Source organism: Euprymna scolopes, chromosome 20 (assembly GCF_053919585.1).
Source record: "Euprymna scolopes isolate OS-2025 chromosome 20, ASM5391958v1, whole genome shotgun sequence".
Classification (NCBI taxonomy): Eukaryota; Metazoa; Mollusca; class Cephalopoda; order Sepiida; family Sepiolidae; genus Euprymna; species Euprymna scolopes.
Window position 1 is genome coordinate 103,475,556 of NC_136501.1, and position 23,137 is coordinate 103,498,692.

The following is a 23,137-nucleotide window of genomic DNA, read 5'->3' on the forward strand; positions in this document are numbered from 1 at the left end:
AAAAAGTAGCTTTATTTATACACTAGCATGCTGATTCGACGTGTCTCGGGATTGAATGATGATCGACGAATGTTTCACACTCGAATATTTTTATTGTCATCGAAATCGGTTACGAGATAAAATGCTGCCTAAATACACACACGCACACAATCTTTCTATCACACATACATACATACATACATACATATACAGAAATAAAAAGGAACAAACCGTGTTTTGTGTTCATCAACGAGTCGTCTTTATTTCGAGACTTCTAGAGGAAGATAAAGACGAAACGTTGATGAACACATAACACGGTTTGTTCCTTTTTATTTCTCTATTTTGTCTGAATACTATTTCCATTATTTTCACCATACATGTATATGTATATATATATATATATATATATATATATATATATATATATATATATGTGTGTGTGTGTCATAAAATATATTCCTGCCAATTTACCGGCACAAAGGCGTCCGCTTTTCACTCCCATGGGGAAACAGGCTAAATCCACAGAATTTTAGTCACTGAGTAGGAGTCGAGCTAAATTACCAATTATATTTAATGCATATATTCCTTTTCCTACAATCTCCTTCCAGACTTACTTTATTTATCAGAAGTTTTTCTTTTTCGCTTTCTAATTTTTCGTGTTCATTATTGCATAGACTAAAAAGAAAACAAAACTTTACGGCCCTGATTGACAAATTCCCAACTTCATATAACCAAATGAATGCTGTTCTCGTACAACCAAGCGGACGCAGTTCAGTTGCGCATATCTTCGCGATCTAACGAGGTGGACAACGGAAGAGCGCTGTGCCACGCACCTAACGTACCCATGCCACCATGTTTTACTTGATATCAACAGCTCCTAAAGCTATTCCTGCTCTCCTCATTCATATCTAATATAAATTATTATTTGCCTTAGATTAGATGATTGTCTCTTAATTGGATGGTTATTTAAAGACGTTTCATATTGTGAAGCTTCAATCTATACACTTCGCTTCTGCAAAACTTTCCCCAATAAGCACTCGTCTAGCTACAACCAATGCCAAGAATTTCCCCCACGCTCTATCTGCAACTAAATTTAAATGCAACTTACACGAACAAAGTTTCTTTCCTAGAATCTAAAATTCTGTACGGCGCAATCACGTTGACACACCGGTTCTCGCCGGATCACCGAAATTAAGCAACGTCGAGTCTGGCCAGTACACAGATGGGTGCCCATTTGGGAAGGCGAGTTGGTGTATGTATCGCGAGGTAAAATACCAGATTAGGAAACTGGCGTAGTCTATCCTTCTCTCGAGGGTAGATGGACCCCTCTTAAGCCGTCACGATAAAACAATATCGTTGATAGCCCTGGCGAAGCATCAAGTATTCAATTACGGACAAGATTTGAATTGTGTTACAAATTCGTGTAGTGAGTTCAGTCTCGGCTGCGGCCGCATGTTACGTTTTACGTTTTTATGAAACTCTGTACCGCTACTCTGCTTTCCCCATGTGTGTGTGAAACGGTACTAATCCTATGAGTTTAATCGGCTTCCTCTAAAGAAGGAAGTTCCATGGGAGTATGAAATTCACAAGCGGTCTCCAGTCGCATGTATATTCCCGTTGGGGGAGATGACGATGTTAGGTTTTTGTAATTCTTGCAGGGAGGTGTCGACGTCCTCCTATATAAGGCGCCAGGAATTTCCAAATGGGTCACCCATTTAAGTAATGAACAGGGTCAACGTTGCTTAACTTTGGTGATCTGACGGGAACCAGTGTGTCAACGTGATTATGCAGTTGACTACAACGTGGTCGCCTTCAAGTCCAAATCTAAACAAGTTCTTGTTGAACTGTCCTCTTAAATACAATTTTATCCAATTCCCACCACTATAGATCATTGCACCTCCGTCTCATTGGCCACTTTACACTCATTAATCATTATCGTCGAGTGGCGTTCAGGCCTTGGTAAGAAATAACTCCCTTTTAAAAAATATAACTACTTTCCATGAGTCTACCAGAATGCATTTCCTTTTCTTCGCAAACTAATCAACCATTTAAATTTATATTAACAGTTGGAGAAGAAACGGTGGATTATTCTGCGACTCGAACAATTGAAACGTTTTAACGGCCGAATTAAAGAATCATATATGCCTTTTAAGATCTTTAGCAAATCCTCATACGAAGGTCGTTTCCAAAGTAAGGCCTCCTATTTTTTTTTAACTCAAAAACTAAAACGTTTAAGAGCTACGAAACCCGGGGTGGTAACATTAGAATGAGCGACCTTTTCTGCTTCAGAATTTATTTTTCTACATAGCACCATTCTTAATGTACTTTTGCTAACCTCTTTTGCTGCGTTGATTGTACAAGTCCGGAGCTCGCTTGGTCTCTCACATCTAAATAGGGGCTTCCTTTTTCAGACTGTAGTAAATAATATTTAATGATAAGATATGGCGTTTTGTATCGTGTATATTGTATTTATCTGGTTACGAAGGACAGTAGTAATAATAATAATAATAATAATAATAATAATAATAATATATTCAATGGAGTAACTGTATCAATGCCTTATTAATTATACCCTTATCATCGAGTGGCCTCTTGGCCTTGATAATTGGTGATGCCTATGCAAAAAAAAAGAGTCTCAGAAAGCAAATGATGACGCCCTGAAACACCTTTCCGGCAACTCCTTCAGCCACGCTGGCAACGATTGCATTGGTTTGACTTTCCGTCTAACTCTGCGGCAACATCGAGCCACTGGGCAAACATAGATCTTATAACCCGCCACGGCCTATACCCAAATAAGGCTCTATAGCCACAGCATACACTGTAGTACACCAGACGAGGTGCAGAACTCCATGGTCTCGCGAGACAGAAGATTGCCATCATCAGTAGCATGATTATCACTCATTTCATAATTTAATACCTTTTGCATCTGATTACAGAATGACATCTTTCGGGCATTACGCTCTGTTCTCCCCATAGTTTTTTCCGATTTTTATTTCTCCTTCTACATCCATGTGTTTGTATAATGCCAACTTGTCTTTGTGTGCGGAAAGGTCTCTATATAACTGCTCTGTTATTATTTAGTTTACAGACTTCAAATTTGATATACAGGAGATTCGAACCTGTGGAACTAATTCGAGTTGATCTTCAGTAGATAAAGTAGCTGCTAAAGGGAGTCGAAGTTGAACAATTGGAACTTGGCAGACGTAAGTCGACATACTGTGTCCTCTACGCATGCGAAAACATACATTTATACGTAAAACTGCGTTTTTTTTCCATTACAGATGTGATATCCATCTGTATTTAGAACATAAAGCAGTGGATAACGTCCGAGATAAATGTTTTGGGTTCGATTCTACCTGATACCATCTAAGTCGCGCATATATATATATATATATATATATGCCATGATCACTTTGACACACTGGTTCTCGTCAGATCACCGAAGTTAAGTAACTTTGAGTCTGGTTAGTACGTGATGGGTGACCATTTGGGAATTCTAGGCGCTGTATGTGCTCTCTGCTTATCTCGGCATTTGTTTCCAGTCGTCCTGTACTTCAGTTGCCACTGGTATTTAACAATGTCGTATCAGGAGAGGTGGTGTTGGGGATTGCGCACCTCCTTTCGCAAAACATTTCACGTGCATGTACCCCTTCATGGGTATCCATAGTCTGTTAAAGACTGAAAGAGCCCTGTGTGTGTGTGTATATATATATATATATATATATATATATATATATATATATACACACACACATGCCCGTAGATTACTGTTTTTAAAAAGATAATAAATAAATAAATACGTTCAACTAAAAAATGGGCGACTTTCTAAGAAAAACACCGGATCTCCGAGATGGAGACGTATACTTTAACATCGTTTAAAAAAATCAACAACAAAAACTACGTAAACAGATAATCGATAAAAAAAACCAAGCAGTAAATCGTCTATGGCATGATTGCATAATGGGTTAGGGCGCTAAACTGAAATACATAAGGTCCGGGGTTCAAATCTCAACAACAGTCAAGCTACGCTGAAGAGGAGTAGGGTTCCGAAACACGCATGTCCGTAGTTTACTGTTTTTAAAAATAATAATAATAATATATATATATATATATATATATATATATATATATATATATATATATATATAATGAGTTCATGTAATTCAGTATATTTTCATATACCAATATGTTTTAAGCCAAAAATGGTTGACTTAGGGATTAAGCTACAAAATTATCACATTTCATAATTGAGCATTAATATATATATATATATATATATATATATATATATATATATATATATATATATATATATATATATATATATTACACTTTGTAAATTACTATTACATATTGGGTACAATATAATGATCACTAGAGAATTGTCTTTATAATAATTTCGAAATCTGCATTAACTTAAGGATTATATATAAGCCTATTTTACAACGAGGAACCACTGGGCTAAATAAATTAGCTGTACGCTTAGTGTATGGAGATATCGACTTTGAAGTCTCCTTCTGTTCGGGAACTCCTATTTAGTTATATGTAGTAATTTTCTTATATCGATAGCTCTTGCATTTTATCGATTTACACATGAATGTTTTAAAAATCGAAGTATTTTGTTTCGTCTAAAAATTATCATTTTTTAAATTATCTAAGTTGACATTATTTTTAAGGGGAAAATAATAATCGGTAGATAATAGGAAAGTCAACGTCGTAGTTCTTGGTGATCGCATTCGAGAGCATTATTGGGTACGGACTATTATGATTGCTTTAAGATATAATGAAATTTTAATTCTGTGGCATAGTGGATGAGCATGGTAATAATATAGTCATACTAGGAAAAATAATACGCAGGAAAACGACACATCACTTTTACATCAATTCATCTCTTGCACATCCAGAATTCAGAAATAAAGATTTGTTCGTTCATACAATCTATAAAAAATATGACTTGTAATATATATAATATATGTATATGTATATACGTGTGTGGGCTTATATATATCTTTGTGTGTATATGCATATATACAGAGATGTGTGTATATATATATATATATATATATATATATATATATATATATATATATATATATATATAAAATGTGTGCATATATGCGTATATATATGTGCATGTATATATATGTATAATGATTGTATAGATTGGTTTCTTAAAGCTAAATTCAATAACAATGATAATTAGTGTACAATGAGGGGACAGAGCTAGTATATAGTGTGTTTATTATGAAAACATTATTTCTTACATATGTGCATACCTGTTTCAGTAGTATCTCAATTCAAAGAGACCACCTCCTTCATCAGACCAAAAATGGGATATCAATGAAACATATATATATACTAATATATAGATACATACATACACACACACACACACACACACATATATATAAATATGTGAATATATATATATATATACATACACATACGTTTGTGTCTGTGTGTATATATATATACTAATATATGAATAAATACACGTTTATTTATATATGTATATATATATATATATAAATAGACATGTGTATACATTCACATGAGTATATATGTGAATATATGTATATATACACGCACAAACATACACACACACACACACACATATATATATACACGCACAAACATACACACACACACATGTATATATATATGTGCTTACGATTATTAGAACATATATACTCTTGAATGACTTATTCTATACATTACTCACGTTGTTTTGTATTGCATGGTTTTTGAGAGCGGATTTCTACGAATATCAAATTTAGCAAGTGTACCTGTTTTAAGCTATGTTTGTACGGATTTTGCATATTTCCTTTTTCACGATTTCAAGTTTTTTTCATTGCATATATTAAACATTCTGCGCGTTTTTTGAGAACCTCAATTCTTTTCCTTAGTGTATTTCACAATTCAACGAAACGCATGTAAGATTCAATATGAAAATGTAAGAGTATACCTAAAACAATAAAACTACAAACATGCAAAACTAATGAAAACTTATGAATATGTGGACCCTTCATATTTATTAACATTTCGAATGTTAACTTTTGTATATATATATATATATAACTACTTACTTTACTCACATAAAATTAGTATATGAAAGTATAAATTTATGCGTAAACTTTAAGTATTTACTTCAAAAGTGCTCAATACGTAGGTAGAGCTAGTTAGTAAGTTATAAAATATATATGGCGATTAAGCGACACTGAATATTCCGCGTTTCATCCACTCTAGGACTCTTCAGGCTTATGCGTGAAAAGTCCTAGAGTGGATGAAACGCGGAATATTCAGTGTAGCTTAATCGCCACATATATTTTATAACTTACTATATATATATATATATATACATACATACATACACACACACACACACATAATCATACAGTTTTTTTTTGCACAGATAAATACATGTTTCTTTGCTAGATATACATCCATAACGACACTTCGAGGATTTTACGATATATATATATTGTGGAAAAACACCAGCAAATGCTCAATTATAAATTAAACCTCTTTATGAGCTTAATATTTATTTTTAACTTATTAAAAACTAAGATTATTAGATGCTGAAGAACATCCAATATTTTTTTTTACCATAAACTGACCTTCTCACATCGGAATTGCAACCAATGTTTTTCTTAGCTTCCGGAAAATTATATATATATATATATATATATATATATATATATATATATATATTATACCCACTAACATAACAATGAATCATGTATGCTATGGATAAAGATAATTACATAACAATTTATTACGTACTAGTTCATACCCGCTCCTTGGCAGTGTCAGTATAGTACTTGGGTATGACAAATTCGATCTTAACCTGTTAACGTTTTACAGCTAGTTCGGAGAAATATTTGATGCAATTTCGTGGAATATACAACGAGGGTTGTAAGTCTAAACAATAAATGTATTTTTGCATTGAATTTGTGTGGAGAACATTCGAAATCATGTTTCTAATCAAGATAATTATCCAATTTAATTCATCGCGATTACATTCATGGCAAAATGCTGCCGATTACAAAACGCATTTGATTTACTTTTTAAACAACTATATGGTTATATATTTTAATAATGCCAATCATTTGATTTCAAATACAAGTAGCTAGTATTGAAAACGCTCCCTTTAAATTTATGAAGAGGTTCGAACTATTTCATTCGTAATTTGTAATCTTCCTATTACTTTATTGTCACGGGCAAACTGTAAAATCAATATACTTTTAATAGAACCTATATCCACTTGATAGTTATACTATTTGCTCATATATTGTTGTATCAGGGCTCGTATAGGTTTATATCAATATTTGATTACATATATACATAAGCCATTAAATATTATAAAGGTATATATTGAAGTTATCAATAATTATGTCAGTGTACGTATTCATATAATATGAAACGAAATGTTAGTGATCATGCAATATTTGTGCATTTTAAAAAAAACTATTACGTACATATATAGACATAGGTTACTAATATATATATAAAATATATATATATATATATATGCTATTTGCTTATGCTTATATATTGTTTATACCAATATTTGAATACATATATACATAAGCCATTAAATATTATAAAGGTATATATTGAAGTTATCAATAATCATGTCAGTGTACGTATTCATATAATATGAAGCGAGATGTTAGTGACCATGTAATATTTATGCATTTTTTAAAAAACTATTACGTACATATATAGACATATGTTACTAATATATATATATATATATATATATATAAACGTTTTTAAAATATTGAAATGGTTATTCCTAGAATTTTACTGTTATTTTTAATTTGTTCTATAAATTCCCTTTATGCAAAATATAACATTGCTTGTATAGCTTGAGTATATGTACTTTTCCAGGGTTTTGCATATTTCATGCATATAAACTTCTTCACTGTTTCGTATTATTTACGTATATAATTTTTTTGCACTGTTTCGTATTATTTACGTATATAATTTTTTTTTCACTGTTTCTTATAATTTATGCCTAAAATTTTTTCCATTCTTTCATATATTTTACGCGTATATATTCTTCCACCGTTTTTTATAATTTACGTGTATAAACTTTCCCAAAGTTTTGTATATCTTCTACATATGATGTTGGTATCCGCTTCGATTTTTTTTTTCGTCTATATTTTTCTATGGACATGGATACTGTTTTGATTGGTCTTTCGTTATTAATGACATATAAGATTTATCTATTCAAAATATTTTTCTTCGATGTTTTCTTGTTTTGGAATAATTTATTTTGTGATTTTGTATTAGATTTTGATTCTTTTCGTGAGTGTGAATTTCGGTTTGTAATGTTGAATGCTCAATCGTTAAATTATTAAAACGTTATTTTTCGCTTAAAGCGTCCTCCATATCGCGCTTTAATTTGCAATGTATAATATATATGGGGGGGGGGTATACACACATATGTCTATGTGTGCATATATGTAAAATGTGTATTAGCTCCTCGGCGTTTGCCATAGTATAAATACCATTTAATCCATGAAAAAATATTTTAAAAACAAAAATTTACATTCAAATAATTGACTCACTATTTCGCTCTCACACATTCACCCGTTCTGTCTATTATTCTATGAAATGATTATAATCTCATTCTCAGCCCGACTAATATACACGTAAATTAATGCTCTTCTCCCATTCGACTTCAGTAACATTCATTACCAAAAAAGGTATTTCCTTTCACACTCGCTCATGTCAATGTACGTTCATCGAGTTGGTCAAGGGTTTACCATAATTTCCGTCTTTTTTTTTTATCAAATGTACGTCTAGACAATATATAATATTCAATCTCTCATTGTTCTTTCTCTCGTCCATTCATTCTTTCTAATTTGTTTTGTGGAAATTTGATTTAAAAAAAAAATGTATTTTGCAATGTTCTTTCTTTCCTTCCTTCCTTTCTTTCTTCGTCTTGCTTCGAAGTCTTTAGATCAAAAGTAACCGAGGGAGTATGGGGGGGTTATCTCTGTTCTGTTCGTTCGCTTTTCTTGACTTTTCTCTTTCTCTCAGTTTTTGTTCTTTTTTCCTTTTCCTTCATTGTTGTTGGGGATTAAGGGATTAAATTAATTATTAAGATTCAGGATCACTGTAGTCTACGTGCAGATAATCACCGCTAAACTCCTGTTTATAATCCGGCTTATAATCGTATTCGAAATCCCGAGTCGTCCCGGTGGCCCTCGGGGATTTCCGTACCTCCCGAAGTTGAATGACGCCATTCGGAGACTCTACGTGGGTCTCCGAGTGAGCTGTTGGGTTATGTGCTCTAGTGGATTTGCACTTAGAACAATGTCTCTTAAAACGTGGTTTCTGTGAGCCGTGACAGCGAACAGCGAAGCGAAGTTCATCTGCCATCTCAGCACATACAGATTGCTGGAAAATAGAGAAAGAGAAGAGACAGACATAAGCAAAATAACTCGAAAAAAATTATTTAAAAAAAAAAAAAAGATAATTTAAATATGCGTTTTTTTTTCTTTTTTTCTTTTAGTGGGTCGTTTTTGTTGTGGAAATAATAAACAAAAAAAGATTTGATAACAATAAAAAAACAAGAAGCAATATTAAAACAAATATTAACGAAAACAAACAAAGCAAGCAACATAAAACACAAAAGCATATAAGACTTTTATCTTTCCATGTATACAAAAATATATACATATATATATATATGTGTGTGTGTGTGTGTGTGGAATAAGATGTAATGCATGTAGATAGAATAAAATACAATATATGTGTATATATATATTATATATAGATAGAATATTGTATGTAAATAGACATATAGAATATATACACACACACACATATATATATAAACTTAAAATAATATATGTATGTAGACATATATATATATATAATGAATACAGAATTATATATAAACTAATATAGAATATATATATCTATATAGAATTATATATACTATAATATATATATATATATATATATATATATATATAGTCTTTGAAGTTTTTAACATTTGAAACCACACAAAAAAATATTTTTTATCATTCATTAAAAAAAACATCAAGTCAGTAAGTCATTTAATCACCTGCAATCACTGCATCAACTCTCAAATTTACTATAATACCAATTTTTATATTTTTTAAGGGATCATCAGTTGTTTACCATGAAACACTGTTTCGGGGATTTAAAAACAAAACAGTGTATTACATCATGGCTCCCCAGCAGTGTTGATCAAACACCACCACCCTTAATCTTAGGAAGAAGACAAGTTACAAAAATTTTTTTCCCAATTTCCTATTCTTAATTGTAATTACTAACCTTTTCATAGTATAAAAATGAATTATATATATGAAAATGAATTATATAGCGTGGCCCAATAAAAACGGGCCTGTGTACACATTATGTGATATCTCCATTATTTATTCACCGATTGCCCTTATTTTACAGGACATGGCAGAATATACGACCGTGAGTACACCAAGATCCCAGTGGGAGCTTGGACAAAGAATATACTGTGTTAAATTGGTCCATTCTAAAAAAAAGTCCAGAAACACCGGTTTTTTTGGGGGGGGGTCACCCTGTGTGTGTATATATATATATATATATATATATATATATATATATATATATAATATATATATATATATATCATTCTATATAGCTTATTATAGAATAATATATCTGTTTTATATATACATACACACATCGATTATTATTAATAAACTTTTAAATTCATATACTAAAGAATTCTTGATATATCCTTGGTTAGATAATATCCGATTTCTTTGACCTTCTGTGCAAATATCTTTAAAACATTTTAATGTAATTTATTGATTTCCTTCTGCTTTTGATTTTTAAAATGATCTCGGCATAATTCATAGAGTTCGTATAATATCACTCGAGCTTATAACTGATACATTAGAACATGCGGATTAAAAGAAACTTTCATAACTTTACAAACAATTGAACTTTACTTAAATGTAATTATATTAACAATAAATATTTTTCGCCTATATAAAATGGGTATGTTGAATACTTATGTCTGGAGGAATTACACTAGAAAACGTTGATGACATAATGAATTTAAAGTGTAATGTTTAGTGTTTAAAAATCTAGTTACATAACTTATCTATAAAAATATATGTATATTTGTGTGTGCATACACACACACGCACAAAAAGAGCTCCTTCCGTCTTTGACAGACTATGGATACCCACAAAGGGATGCTTGCGCATGAAATTTTTGTGGCAGGAGGTGCGCAATCTCTAAGCCACGACTCTCCCGAGTCGACATAGTTAGACACCAGTAGCAAGTGAAGTGTCTGTAGAAGACGACTGGAAACAAATGCCGGAATAAGCAGAGAGCATATACATCGCCTAAAATTCCCGAAATGGTCACCCATATGGTACTAGCTAGGCTCAAAGTTGCTTCACTTCGGTGATCTGACGAGAACCAGTGTTTAACCGTTATTATGCCGTGCATGTAAACACACACACACACACACACACACACACACACACACACATATATATATATGTTATTTGTTTTTGTTTTTGCGATACGTTTTGAATGAATTCAAATATTTACGAAAACGCATTTTTACCTAAATGCGAGTTGGGGATAATTTTCTCTTTAACCAACTTGATACCCCCACATGGGGAGCGGCATACATATTGTTTTTTTTTTTAATATAATTATCCATTTTTTTTAAATATAACTATCCACTGACACGTGTTTCGTCGTCTACGACTCTTATGAGTTGTAGACGACGAAACACGTGTCAATGGATAATTATATTTAAAAAAAAACTCTATGCATATATATGCACACACAAACACACAGACATAAAAGTATTTGTGTAAATATACGTGTATAAATTCATGTATGTGTATATATAATATATATATATACACACATGCATATGTGTATATATATATATATATATATATATATATATATATATATATATATATATGTGTGTGTGTGGTGTGATATAGATCGTAAAGGTTCCAATTCAGCAAAATCTCAAGTAAAATGTAATAAGCACTACTAGGAAAATTAGACTACAACTCAGACAAGCATATGATAAATGCATTCATTCAATGTATGACACAACTTAAAAAAAAAACAAACATAAATAGGCAAGTGCTCAATGCTAGAAATATTACAATTATGGGTGATGTGAATACATCATATTATGAAATATTAAATAGTTTCGCGTCAACATTACAATATAATAAATATAACCATTGGGAACCTCGCTAAATTTTATCTTTAAAGTCTTTGTGTATGTCTGTTTTTAATTGCAGATTGATAAATCGTTTTTTTTTTCAAGACAGTTGTTTAATTCCGAAAATTCTACCACCCATAATATGGTCATGAGAGAGGGCAAGCAAGGTGAGCTAGAGTAAGGGCCAATCATTGTATAATATATGCATGAAAATTAAAAAAAAAAATATCCATAAGCATATAGTCAATCTCATAATAAATTTAAGGCGGCCGCTATCACAATATGCAAAGTTGTCAAATTTGACTTTTTAATCAGATAAACTGACTTATATGCCACGAATGTCGTACACATTGCGTATAGAATGAAGAATTATTTTTTTTTTAATATACGCGCAAAAAATCTTTTTTTTTTTTCTAAAGAAAATTCAACAGTCTAACTCTTACCTGCTTGCTAGTATCACATACTACTTTTATTTAGTAAGAGGAATTTCAAGATGAATCTTAAAATTCCTCTTCCAAAATTACAAAAATTTAAACACAAGCATACCTTCACTAGTAAATATATTCATTCGGTGATAAACCATTAAAAGCAGGGCGCTATCTTCATACCACATGCACAATTTCAAGTTAACTAAGGCGACTAAAAGCAAACCGATGCCTATCGTCTCGCCGACAACGTTATTATATCTCAATCTGCCTGTTATGATACAGCGAATACATTTTTAACTAATCAACTTTGTTTGTTTTTTCTAAAGTTGTAATCTCTGCAAAAAAAAAAAAAAAGTTTAACTGTACACACTTAAAAAGTTTAGTTTTTCCATCACTCTGATATTGATATTAAAACGCCTAGTCTTTCTATTTTGATATTACTAAAACGAACTTAATGTGTGTGTGTGTGAAACAGCATTAATCCTAGTAGGGATTAACGGGCTTCCTCCGAAGGAGGAAGTTCTATGGGAGTATGAAATTCACAAGCAATCCCCAGTCGCATGCATATCCCCTTTAGGGAAGATTGCGACGTTAGGTTTTTGCAATTCTTGCAGGGAAGTATCCACGTCCACCTACATACAGCGCCTGGAATTCCCAAATTGGTTACCCATTTTTAGTAATGACTAGGCTCAACGCTGCTTAACTTTGGAGATTTAACAGAAACCGCTGTGTCAACGTCATTATGCCGTCTTAATATGCCCAGAAATAAATATGAGAGCGGCTAAATAGTTTAATTTATTTGCGTATTCCATTGAAAGAACGAGCAGTCATTCTTATTTCTTATAAGATTATTGGTTTTATTTTACTAAATTATATTTATGCATAGTTTCTGCATTCTGCATAATCGCGCAGAATTTAAGATGAAAGCGTTTTAACACACAGATATATATATTAGGTTGATGCAAAATAATGTTTTTTATCAAATATGTATACGTCAAGAAACGACATTTTTGCACCGACCTAATATATAATCATATATAAAGTGACGTTATCGATGTGTGTGGAAAGTATCTATTAAACCCCTTTCTATGTTAAAATTTGATATGTAGAATACTTAAAACTGTAGCACACTTTCGATTTTGTTTTTAGCTCGTACAAGTAATTGACATGAGCACAGGTATGTCGATATATTCTGAGCATGGTTTTTATTTATAGAATATAACACTAACAAGTAATATGATTTTTATAAAATAGTAACGGAAAGAAAAAAAATCACGTAATATCTAGCGTTATAATCAGGATTCGGGTCTGGGGATCGGGAAGGAGTGAGTCACTCTCTCGACAACAGCACGTTTCTGCCCTCTTCTTTTCCAATCGACCACACCTAGCCTCGCCACTAATGTCACGCCGCACAATCCGAACGTCAGCAATACGAAATTCTTTTCCAGAGGTTCACGACTCTTTTCTCTCTGCCCCCCCTCCCCCGGGAATTTTACCCTGCTTTTAGATCCTCCTATCTAGAAAAAAAGGAAGAGACAGGAAAAAATAGCTTCTCCCATCATGCTCTGCCTTCCCAAGATGCCCTTCGCGTATGCAAATGCGCTGGCCATCATTTGCTTCTTCTTTCCCAAAGAGCAATGCAGATACGCCCGGCACGTTTCTTTTTTTTCTTCTTCTTTTCTAACCATATACCCCACACGCCCCCCCCCTGATCTTTGAGATTAACTTTTTGTTCTTTTTATATCCATATGGTGATACCTGAGACAATATCGACGAAGGTTGAAGCTCTAAAATAACGACTACGACTGTTTTGGTTTCGATTCTAGCTCATGTCGCTAATCATTTAAAAATTTTGTAAAAAAATTATTACGATAGATATTAGGCACAATATAAAAATCAATTGAGACTTTACTCTATAATAATAAATACGGAATTTGCATTTAATTAAAATATAGTGAAGCATGTATTGTGACCGGGCAACACCGGGCGTCCTGCTAGTTGAATAATAATAAAAATGAAAACGTTTATTCTCACCTCATATTGCATGTTTGTCGCATGTTTTCTTATTCAGAATTACTAACTTCATCAATTTTTCGCATCGATCGAATTGTTGGTTGCAATCTAATTTCTCATACCCTAACATATTTTCAAATTGTGAATACACCTTTTTCCAATCTTGTCTTGATATCGATCCTTTTTTTTCTTTTTTATTTTATTTTATTCAATTATTCCCCCAAACAAGGCACAGTGCCACTTTGAATAGGAAGCTACGACCGGGAACATAAGTTGCAGGGGTATTATGAAGGGAGATGAGTAGCAAGGTGTTTGTTCACATTACACTTGAACTTCTGCATGCCAGTACAGTTGGAGAAGCAGACTCCCGGAAGAGAGTTCCAAAGTCTAGCAGTTCTGGTGAAGAAACTATTGGAGCAGAAGGCTTTCTTACACGTAGGGATCTCTACTGTGGAGGAGGGTGGATTAAGCTGCTCGTCGGGTTTGTTAAGGGTATTCACGTCGATAGGGTACAAGTGCTTGTAGTTCGTCGGAGCAGTCACCATTAAAGTATTTGTAGAACAGGCAAATGGATTCAACATTTCGTCGATGGGACAGAGGCTGAAGCTTAGATGACAGTTCAGGACCTATCAGGTTGGTGACTCTCTTTTGAACCCTGTCAAGGAGTGAGAGATAAGTAGCAGATGCACCAGCCCAAATGTGACAACAGTACTCCATACATGGGCGAATGTTGGCATTACAGAATTACAGGATATTTTCAGGCTTTCTAGCACGGCAGAGAGACAGAGAGAGCGCACCTCCTTCGCAGCAGCCTTAGCAATGTATCTATTCCAGCTCATGTTCCCTGTAAACATTAAGCCGAGGAGTTTCGGGGAATATGTTCTTTGCTATTGGTGGTAGTGAAGTTTTCTTGTAATCATTGAAGGAAACAAGCTTAGTCTTGGCAGCATTGAATGTGACCATCCATTTTGGTCCCCATTCCACTACAGATTGGGGGTCATCCTCTAGTGTTTCTGCCATTTCATAAGATAGATGTTCATTTGTTTTTCCCTCGTTCCTGTTATCGAGAGTGGTGTCATCAGTAAATATACCCATCTCCGAAACAATTTTATCAAGAATATGGGCTTTCTATTTTTACCTACACTTATTTCTCTGTTCTCAGTAATATATCCTTGGCAGAACTCGGATGCGAGTATACGTTTTGCTTATTAAGATTGAGCCAGCTACGAATTGTTTTAGGTGATCCACAAGGTACAACTTCGTGTCGCCCACACTTCAGATGTCATCATTCTCTGCGGCAGACATGTGCTTGACATACAAGTTCAGGAAGGCATCTTAAAGCAAGTTGCCCGTATATCTTTACGTGTAGTACCACCCTGTCACCTTTTGAGTCCAAAACAAATGTTCATGGGTCAAAGTGAGGGTCAAATTTAATAAAAATTTGACCTTTGTGATCTCTACCAAATTACTCAGCGAATTTTGGGTCTAAACATTTAAAATTTTACATAAAGTGTATTCAGATATGAGGCAAGCTTTTTAATCAATTTTGGCCGAAAGCTTGGCTGCCAAAGGGTCAAAATACCACAGATTTGACCTTTGTAGTCTCTAGCAAACTATAAGCCAATTTTTAGTCTAAGCCTTCGAAATTTTACATAAAGGGTATTCATACAGGTAGCAAGCTTTTTAATTAGTTTTTGTGCTAGAATTTGGTTGCCAAGACGTTAAATTTGAAAGAGTTGACCTTTGTAGACTCTACCAAAATCCCCCGCCAACTTTGGATCTAAACACTTGAAATTTTAGATGCAGGTTACCTGGATATAAGTTTAACTTTTTAATATATATACACGTATGCACATAAACTTATAAGCAGTACATAGGGCCCGAGCAAAGCCGGGATGAACTGCTAGTATTCAATAAGAAAACTGATTTTTATATAAATCCGTGGACTCATTTGTCTATAAAATTTACACTTCATAATATAAATTATTTGAAGTTTTCTCCCTTTTAGAAACACGAATTATATTTGCAAACAAATAAAAAAAACAACAAAAAAAACCTGGCAAAAAACAATTTTTAAACGGACCTAGCCTTTGTATAAAAATGTCTCTTATTCCTTTTCCCTTCTTTAACTCTCCCACCCTTACTCTCTCTCTGTCTCTCTCTCTCTCTCTCTCTCTCTCTCTCTCTATATATATATATATATATATATATATATATATATATAATTTGTTTTTACATAAGCAGTAATGTGTTGCTACCTTACCTCTGGAAAATAGCAACCTCAATACATACATATATAGCCTACTTGGTCCTACAGTAACTATTACAACCACAGCTTTTGTCGAACCATAAATGTTGGAAATGATCAAAACCAGAAATAGTAGAGAATAATGTCTGTGTTATTCAACAAAATATGTATTCAAAACGCTTCCATAGTGTGTGTGTGTGTATAATCTTGAAATTTGTAAACTTAATCTATAGACAATGTTCTTACAAGACATAGAATGCTGTTATATATATATATATATATATATATATATATATATATATATATATATATATATATATATCGTGTCGCGGGGTTCGAATCGTTCGACTGGTAGTAATCGTGACACCCTGCACTGAAGAATCCCGAAAGGATGAAACACTAGTGTCTGTAGGTATTTAATTATTATAGTAAAAAAATAATTATGACAGCCCCTTTAAGAAATACGTTTCTTATCGTTGAGCACTTTCTGTTGAATTAAAAAGTCGATCAATTTAGCTCTTATGCGTAGATCATCGTATAACGATTTGATCACTGTCTGTCTGACGTAATGAACATTTAAATTAAAATGTTTAAAATTCAACGCTATTTCACACGATTAATGGTAGCCGAATGGATACGGCCTCCGCTAATCGAGCCAGAGATGTCTCGTGTCGCGGGGTTCGAATCGTTCGACTGGTAGTAATCGTGACACCCTGCACTGATGAATCCCGAAAGGATGAAACACTAGTGTCTGTAGGTACTTAATTATTATAGTAAAAAAATAATTATATATATATATATATATATATATATATATATATAATATTTTTAGACGTTTTAAAATCAAAGTTCTCTTTGTACTCTTTTGTAATGCTTTTTAACAATTATTATCGTAATAGCTCCAAGAAACTTACATCTGATTTCACATAGAATCTGGATTTTTCCTATATATATATATATATATATATATATATATATATATATAAAGTGAACGTGCCTGTGTGTGTATCTGTGTACATTTCCCTACGCAATAACCCTCTCAATTTTAAGTCTCCAGACTCGAAATTTGATATAGGGGGTACTGAGATTTGGAAAAATCTTTGTAATCCATTTTTGACCAGAACTTTGGCTGTTAAGGGGTCAACGTTCAACGAGTTGACCTTTGAGAACTCTACCAAACTCCTCCGACAATTTGGGGTCTAAACACTTCAAATTTTAGGTATAGATTACTTGGACATGGATCTAACTTATTAACTTGATTTGAGCCCAGAACAATAAATGTTAAGGGGTCATAATAGGGGTCAAAGTTAAAAAAATTTACCGCTTTTTTTTTTTTGCTCAACATACACCTCAAAAATGCTACTATATATATATATATATATATATATATATATATATATATATATATATATATATAAATGTGGCCTTGTCTGTAGGTGTGAATTTCACTTTCCACCAAACTTCAAATATTGGTCCACAGACTTGAATTTGTAACAGAGATCCAACTCCCTTACATATAAAATTTCGATTTATTTTTATCCGGTAAAATTGCTAAGATGTGAGAATTGAAAAAAAAAAAAGAAATAACTTGTCAGCCGTAAATCGAATAAACCTGTTATGTCTACGCATTTATAAATATACATTTATATATTTTAAGTATTTGTGTGAATTTAGTTTAGACAGTAACGAGTTAGGCTGGAGAGCTATAGTTTGGTTTCGAGTCTAGCTTATTGTACTTAAATCTTAATTTTATAATTCACTACTATATTTTGGGTACAATATAACAAACAAACTATTGGGTCTATAATAATAAATACAAAATCTTATTGAAAAAATATCATATTTAAACGTATTTTACGACCGAGAAACTCCTGGTTGCCTGCTAGTTCGTAAATAATTCAGTATTTTTTTTTCCATTAAAAAAAGTTTTTTTTTAAAAGAAACCTTAGTTGCTTGACAAAAAATCGTTCAGGGATTAAAAAATCATGCATGCACACTTATAATAGTGTATTTTTTCTTACAAAGAAACTCTGCTGTTTATGAGATAGTGCTCAATCACAGGTTTTTAGAATAATTCTTGTTTTATCTATACGAATATATGCATAAATGTCAGCTTCCACTTTGTCCAAAATCAGTTTCCGCGGATCATATTATGCAAGGAATTTAGTTAACATAGCCCGGAGATGCGGGCCATTTTAATATAGCCAACTGAAGTATGTATGCATATATGTAGCTGATAATATTGGATACATGGAAAGAAAAAGGTTAGAAAAGCAAAATCATAATGGGCAAACTGCAAATGAATACATGTAAAAAAAACATACAAATTAAATATTGTATATTAAACGTCACATAGATCAATTACTAAAAAAATGAAAAATGAACATGTATGCAATTACACATAAATATGACTGTCAATCAATACCATAATATATATATATATATATATATATATATATATATATATATAATATTTGTCAGGTTGTAATTCTAGCAGATTTTAAAGCTCAATAAGCAATACCAGATTTATTTGATCGATACTGTAATCAGCGACTATTTCTACCACGTTCATATATTTTAGCTTCTTGAATAATCAGTTCTGGAATTTAAGCAAATGGCTTACAGATTACAGCAATGACACCCAGTAGTTGACGCTGAGGCATTACTCCTTGCCAGAAACATAAGAGCCTGCCGACGCAGAAAGAACCGTAATACCACCTGCTAAGACATCTGCTCAACATTGGGGAAAATACGACCGTTCACTAAATGGGCAACACGCAGTTGGAAGCCCACACTAACAAGCATAGTCTAAGTCTTGTAATAAGCAGATAATAAGCAATGTACGGCATAATCACGTTGACACACAGGTTCCTGCTGGATCATCTAACTTAAGTAACGTTGAACTTTGTCAATATTATATGGGTGACCATTTTCGACGCTTAACTCGGCATTGTTTCCAGTCGTCCTGGACTTCTTACCACCGGATCTAAACAGTACCGATTCAGGAGAGGTGTGGTTGGAGATTGCGCAACGTTTGTCTTACAATTACACGCACAGCTGCCCCTATAGGGTATCATTTGTCTTTCGAGACTGATCAGTCATCGAAGCAGATTAGTTCATGATTCATAATTGGCAAGAAAATTTGAGAAAGTAGCGTGTGTTAACTTCTGTGATCCTCTTGATTCGGCCTGTGCCTCGATAATTGCGTTGATTTGCCAACGACGATGTGCCATAACATTTTTATATATCCATTTTCATCATCAATCCTTTAAGACAAACGGGAATATAAAACACACCTTCTTCAATAACGCCGCAGTCTAAATTTTGGAAAATACACAAGTCGCATTTAACATGCCTATTTTCTTATGCATCATCCATTTTAATCATCCGAATTTCCGCCAACAGATTACAATAGATTTAGTGTATGCATCGTAAATTGAGTGAATTAAGTTCTTTTTCTGATCATGGATTTCTGAATGTATGATGATAAACTGGAATTCAAACAGGCACATGGAACACGTTTTCGAGCTTTCTATGGGTCGTGCATGATGGAAATATAGTCTCTGATTTTTCCGTAAAATATTTACAGCAAGAACTTGTTCTCTACTCCTATTGCAAAATCCTTTCTTGGTCGTCTTTGTTTAATATCAGAAATAGGTTCTAGGCCGTACTCTAAAATACTCTCAATTCTGTTTATTGTTTTTGATCATTCCACTGAAAACGTATTTACCATCATCCTCAAGTGGCTTTTGGTCTTGGCAAATATTGCCTCATGAGTATAAAAGTGTCATAGAAATTGACGGTGGATACATTAAGTACATACGATCTGATTTTCTGTAACTTGAATGATTGAGCTTTAAAAACTTACAAACGAATACAACCTTATATATATATATATATATATATATATATATATATATATATATATATACGACCACCCATGGTTTGGCATGCTCACCTTTTTTAATGAGTGCCTAATAAACTAAGATCCATAAAAAATTTAAAGAAAGGTACTTCTTAATTTATTTAAACCTTTCTAAATTTTCTTTAATTTTACGTATTTAATTTACTATCAACACTTAATGTTTATATTACAAAACGTGTGAGCGTTTAATGACACGGACTGACAACTTAGGTATTGCAACTTCGAATCCAGGTCGTTCCAAAAAAAAATCACTAAGGATGTTGGCAACCTTCACGTTATCTTTCTCGTAAATAACCAATGTCTATAAAAGTATTTTTTCAATATAATAAATGTTAAGGCAAATACTAGTAAAAAGGATATGACTCTTTATTATTCTGTAAAAAAATGTTTCGTTTTCAATGTATGAAAAAAAAAGTCACCTTGTTTATGTAGTTTTAAGTGTAACGTTGTTTTTTTAATAGATGTTATTTATTTATCGTAAAAACTAGTGGACTATCTTCAAATTTATCAAAAGGATGTATTTATTAAAATATAATTGATTTAAAAAAAATTGTATCGGTTTGGGAACAATTAGTTTTTAAATAAGACATGGATTTTCTTTATATAACAAATAGCAGATTTAAACACCAATCATGTTGGTTTGTACAAATAAGATATGTCTTGGACCGTTTAACTTACCGACCATTCTTTACCCTTTTCTACAGCGGACATCCTTAAATACGGTTAGTCACCTTTTTTTAACTTTAAACCCTGAATGAACTTTCCACATGAACAGTTTCACATATTTACGCCTTATTTTTTTAAAGTTTTGTGACTACAAATCATAAAACTAAGTTTCAACCTATGCAGCTACCAGCAAATACATAAAGGCATTTCGCTAATAATTTCCTCTGATGAGAAGAAATACCATTCTTTGAATCTGAGCGGATTAAGGAGCACCCAACTTTGGACTATTCCACCGAACAATAAAACCGTTTGTATAACTCTACTTTACAAATTTGTTTTGCTTATTATTTATCCTAAGCTCTACCAACCGCAGTGATTGTATCGAGTTTTTCATTTGATTGCGATTAAAATATAAATAGCTGTATTTATATTTGATTTAGGTGTTATCTCTCATTAGTAAACTCCTCCTCATATATCATTCTTATATATATATATATATATATATATATATATATATATATATATAATATATATATATAATATATATATATAATATATATATAATATATATATATATATATATATAATATATATATAATATATATATATATATATATATATATATATATAATATATATATATATATAATATATATATATATATATATAATATATATATATATATATATATAATATATATATATATATAATATATATATAATATATATATATAATATATAATATATATATAATATATATATATATATAATATATATATATAATATATATATAATATATATATATATATATATAATATATATATATAATATATATATATAATATATATATATAATATATATATAATATATATATATATATAATATATATATATAATATATATATATAATATATATATAATATATATATATATATAATATATATATATATATATAATATATATATATATATAATATATATATATATATATAATATATATATATATAACCATAAAGTGAAATGCCATACAGGCAGCCTGTTTAAATAAGATGAAACGAAAATTAAATACAAGAAAAATGATTTAATAGTCCTTCAACAAAATTTGTTCCAAGTGAAACCGGTAAATCTCCCTTTTTTAATAATTTCGTCTTGTGTTTAATTGTTTTTCCTTTCGCCAATTTTTATGTATCGATACAATATATCTGTATTTTGTTATGAGTAGCGATCATTTATTAGATAAATACACTTCATGTCAGTAAACATCTACCTGTCTATACGTTTTATAATAATTCTGTAGTATTTTATTCTCATATTATTTTTAATTTGAATTCTTATTGAGATTATTGATTTGTATTATTTATCTATTCATTTATTAGAGACTATTATCCTCATTTTTTACGACGTCGCGGCCAACTATTCCTCTGGACTTCGTCATGTAGTTAACCACGAGGGGATAGGAACTCTGAATCTCCTAACTGCATACTCAGCAATTACTGCCTTCCATAGTTATTGTCGTCTCACCACAGTTTGGACAACTTAGTCTCTGGCCGGCTTTGGGTGGGATTGAAACCGCTATCTTCAGACAATGCTCACCTGGAACCGTAGAGATTCAACGTCTGTATCCACTATCGTCGTGAAACAACAGCTAGACGA

General features: G+C 31.9%; 1 protein-coding gene across 1 annotated transcript in view; it reads right to left on the minus strand.

The window, feature by feature from the left end:
- Positions 1-8,851: 8,851 nt before the first annotated feature.
- The window catches only part of LOC145241557 (glutamate receptor ionotropic, kainate 2-like), a 729,218-nt gene continuing 714,932 nt past the window's right edge, over positions 8,852-23,137 (minus strand). The window contains exon 14 of the mRNA XM_080104625.1: positions 8,852-9,390. Within this exon, the coding sequence (XP_079960751.1) occupies positions 9,091-9,390 (300 nt within the window). The 3' untranslated portion in view covers positions 8,852-9,090. The remainder of the gene's footprint in view (positions 9,391-23,137) is intronic.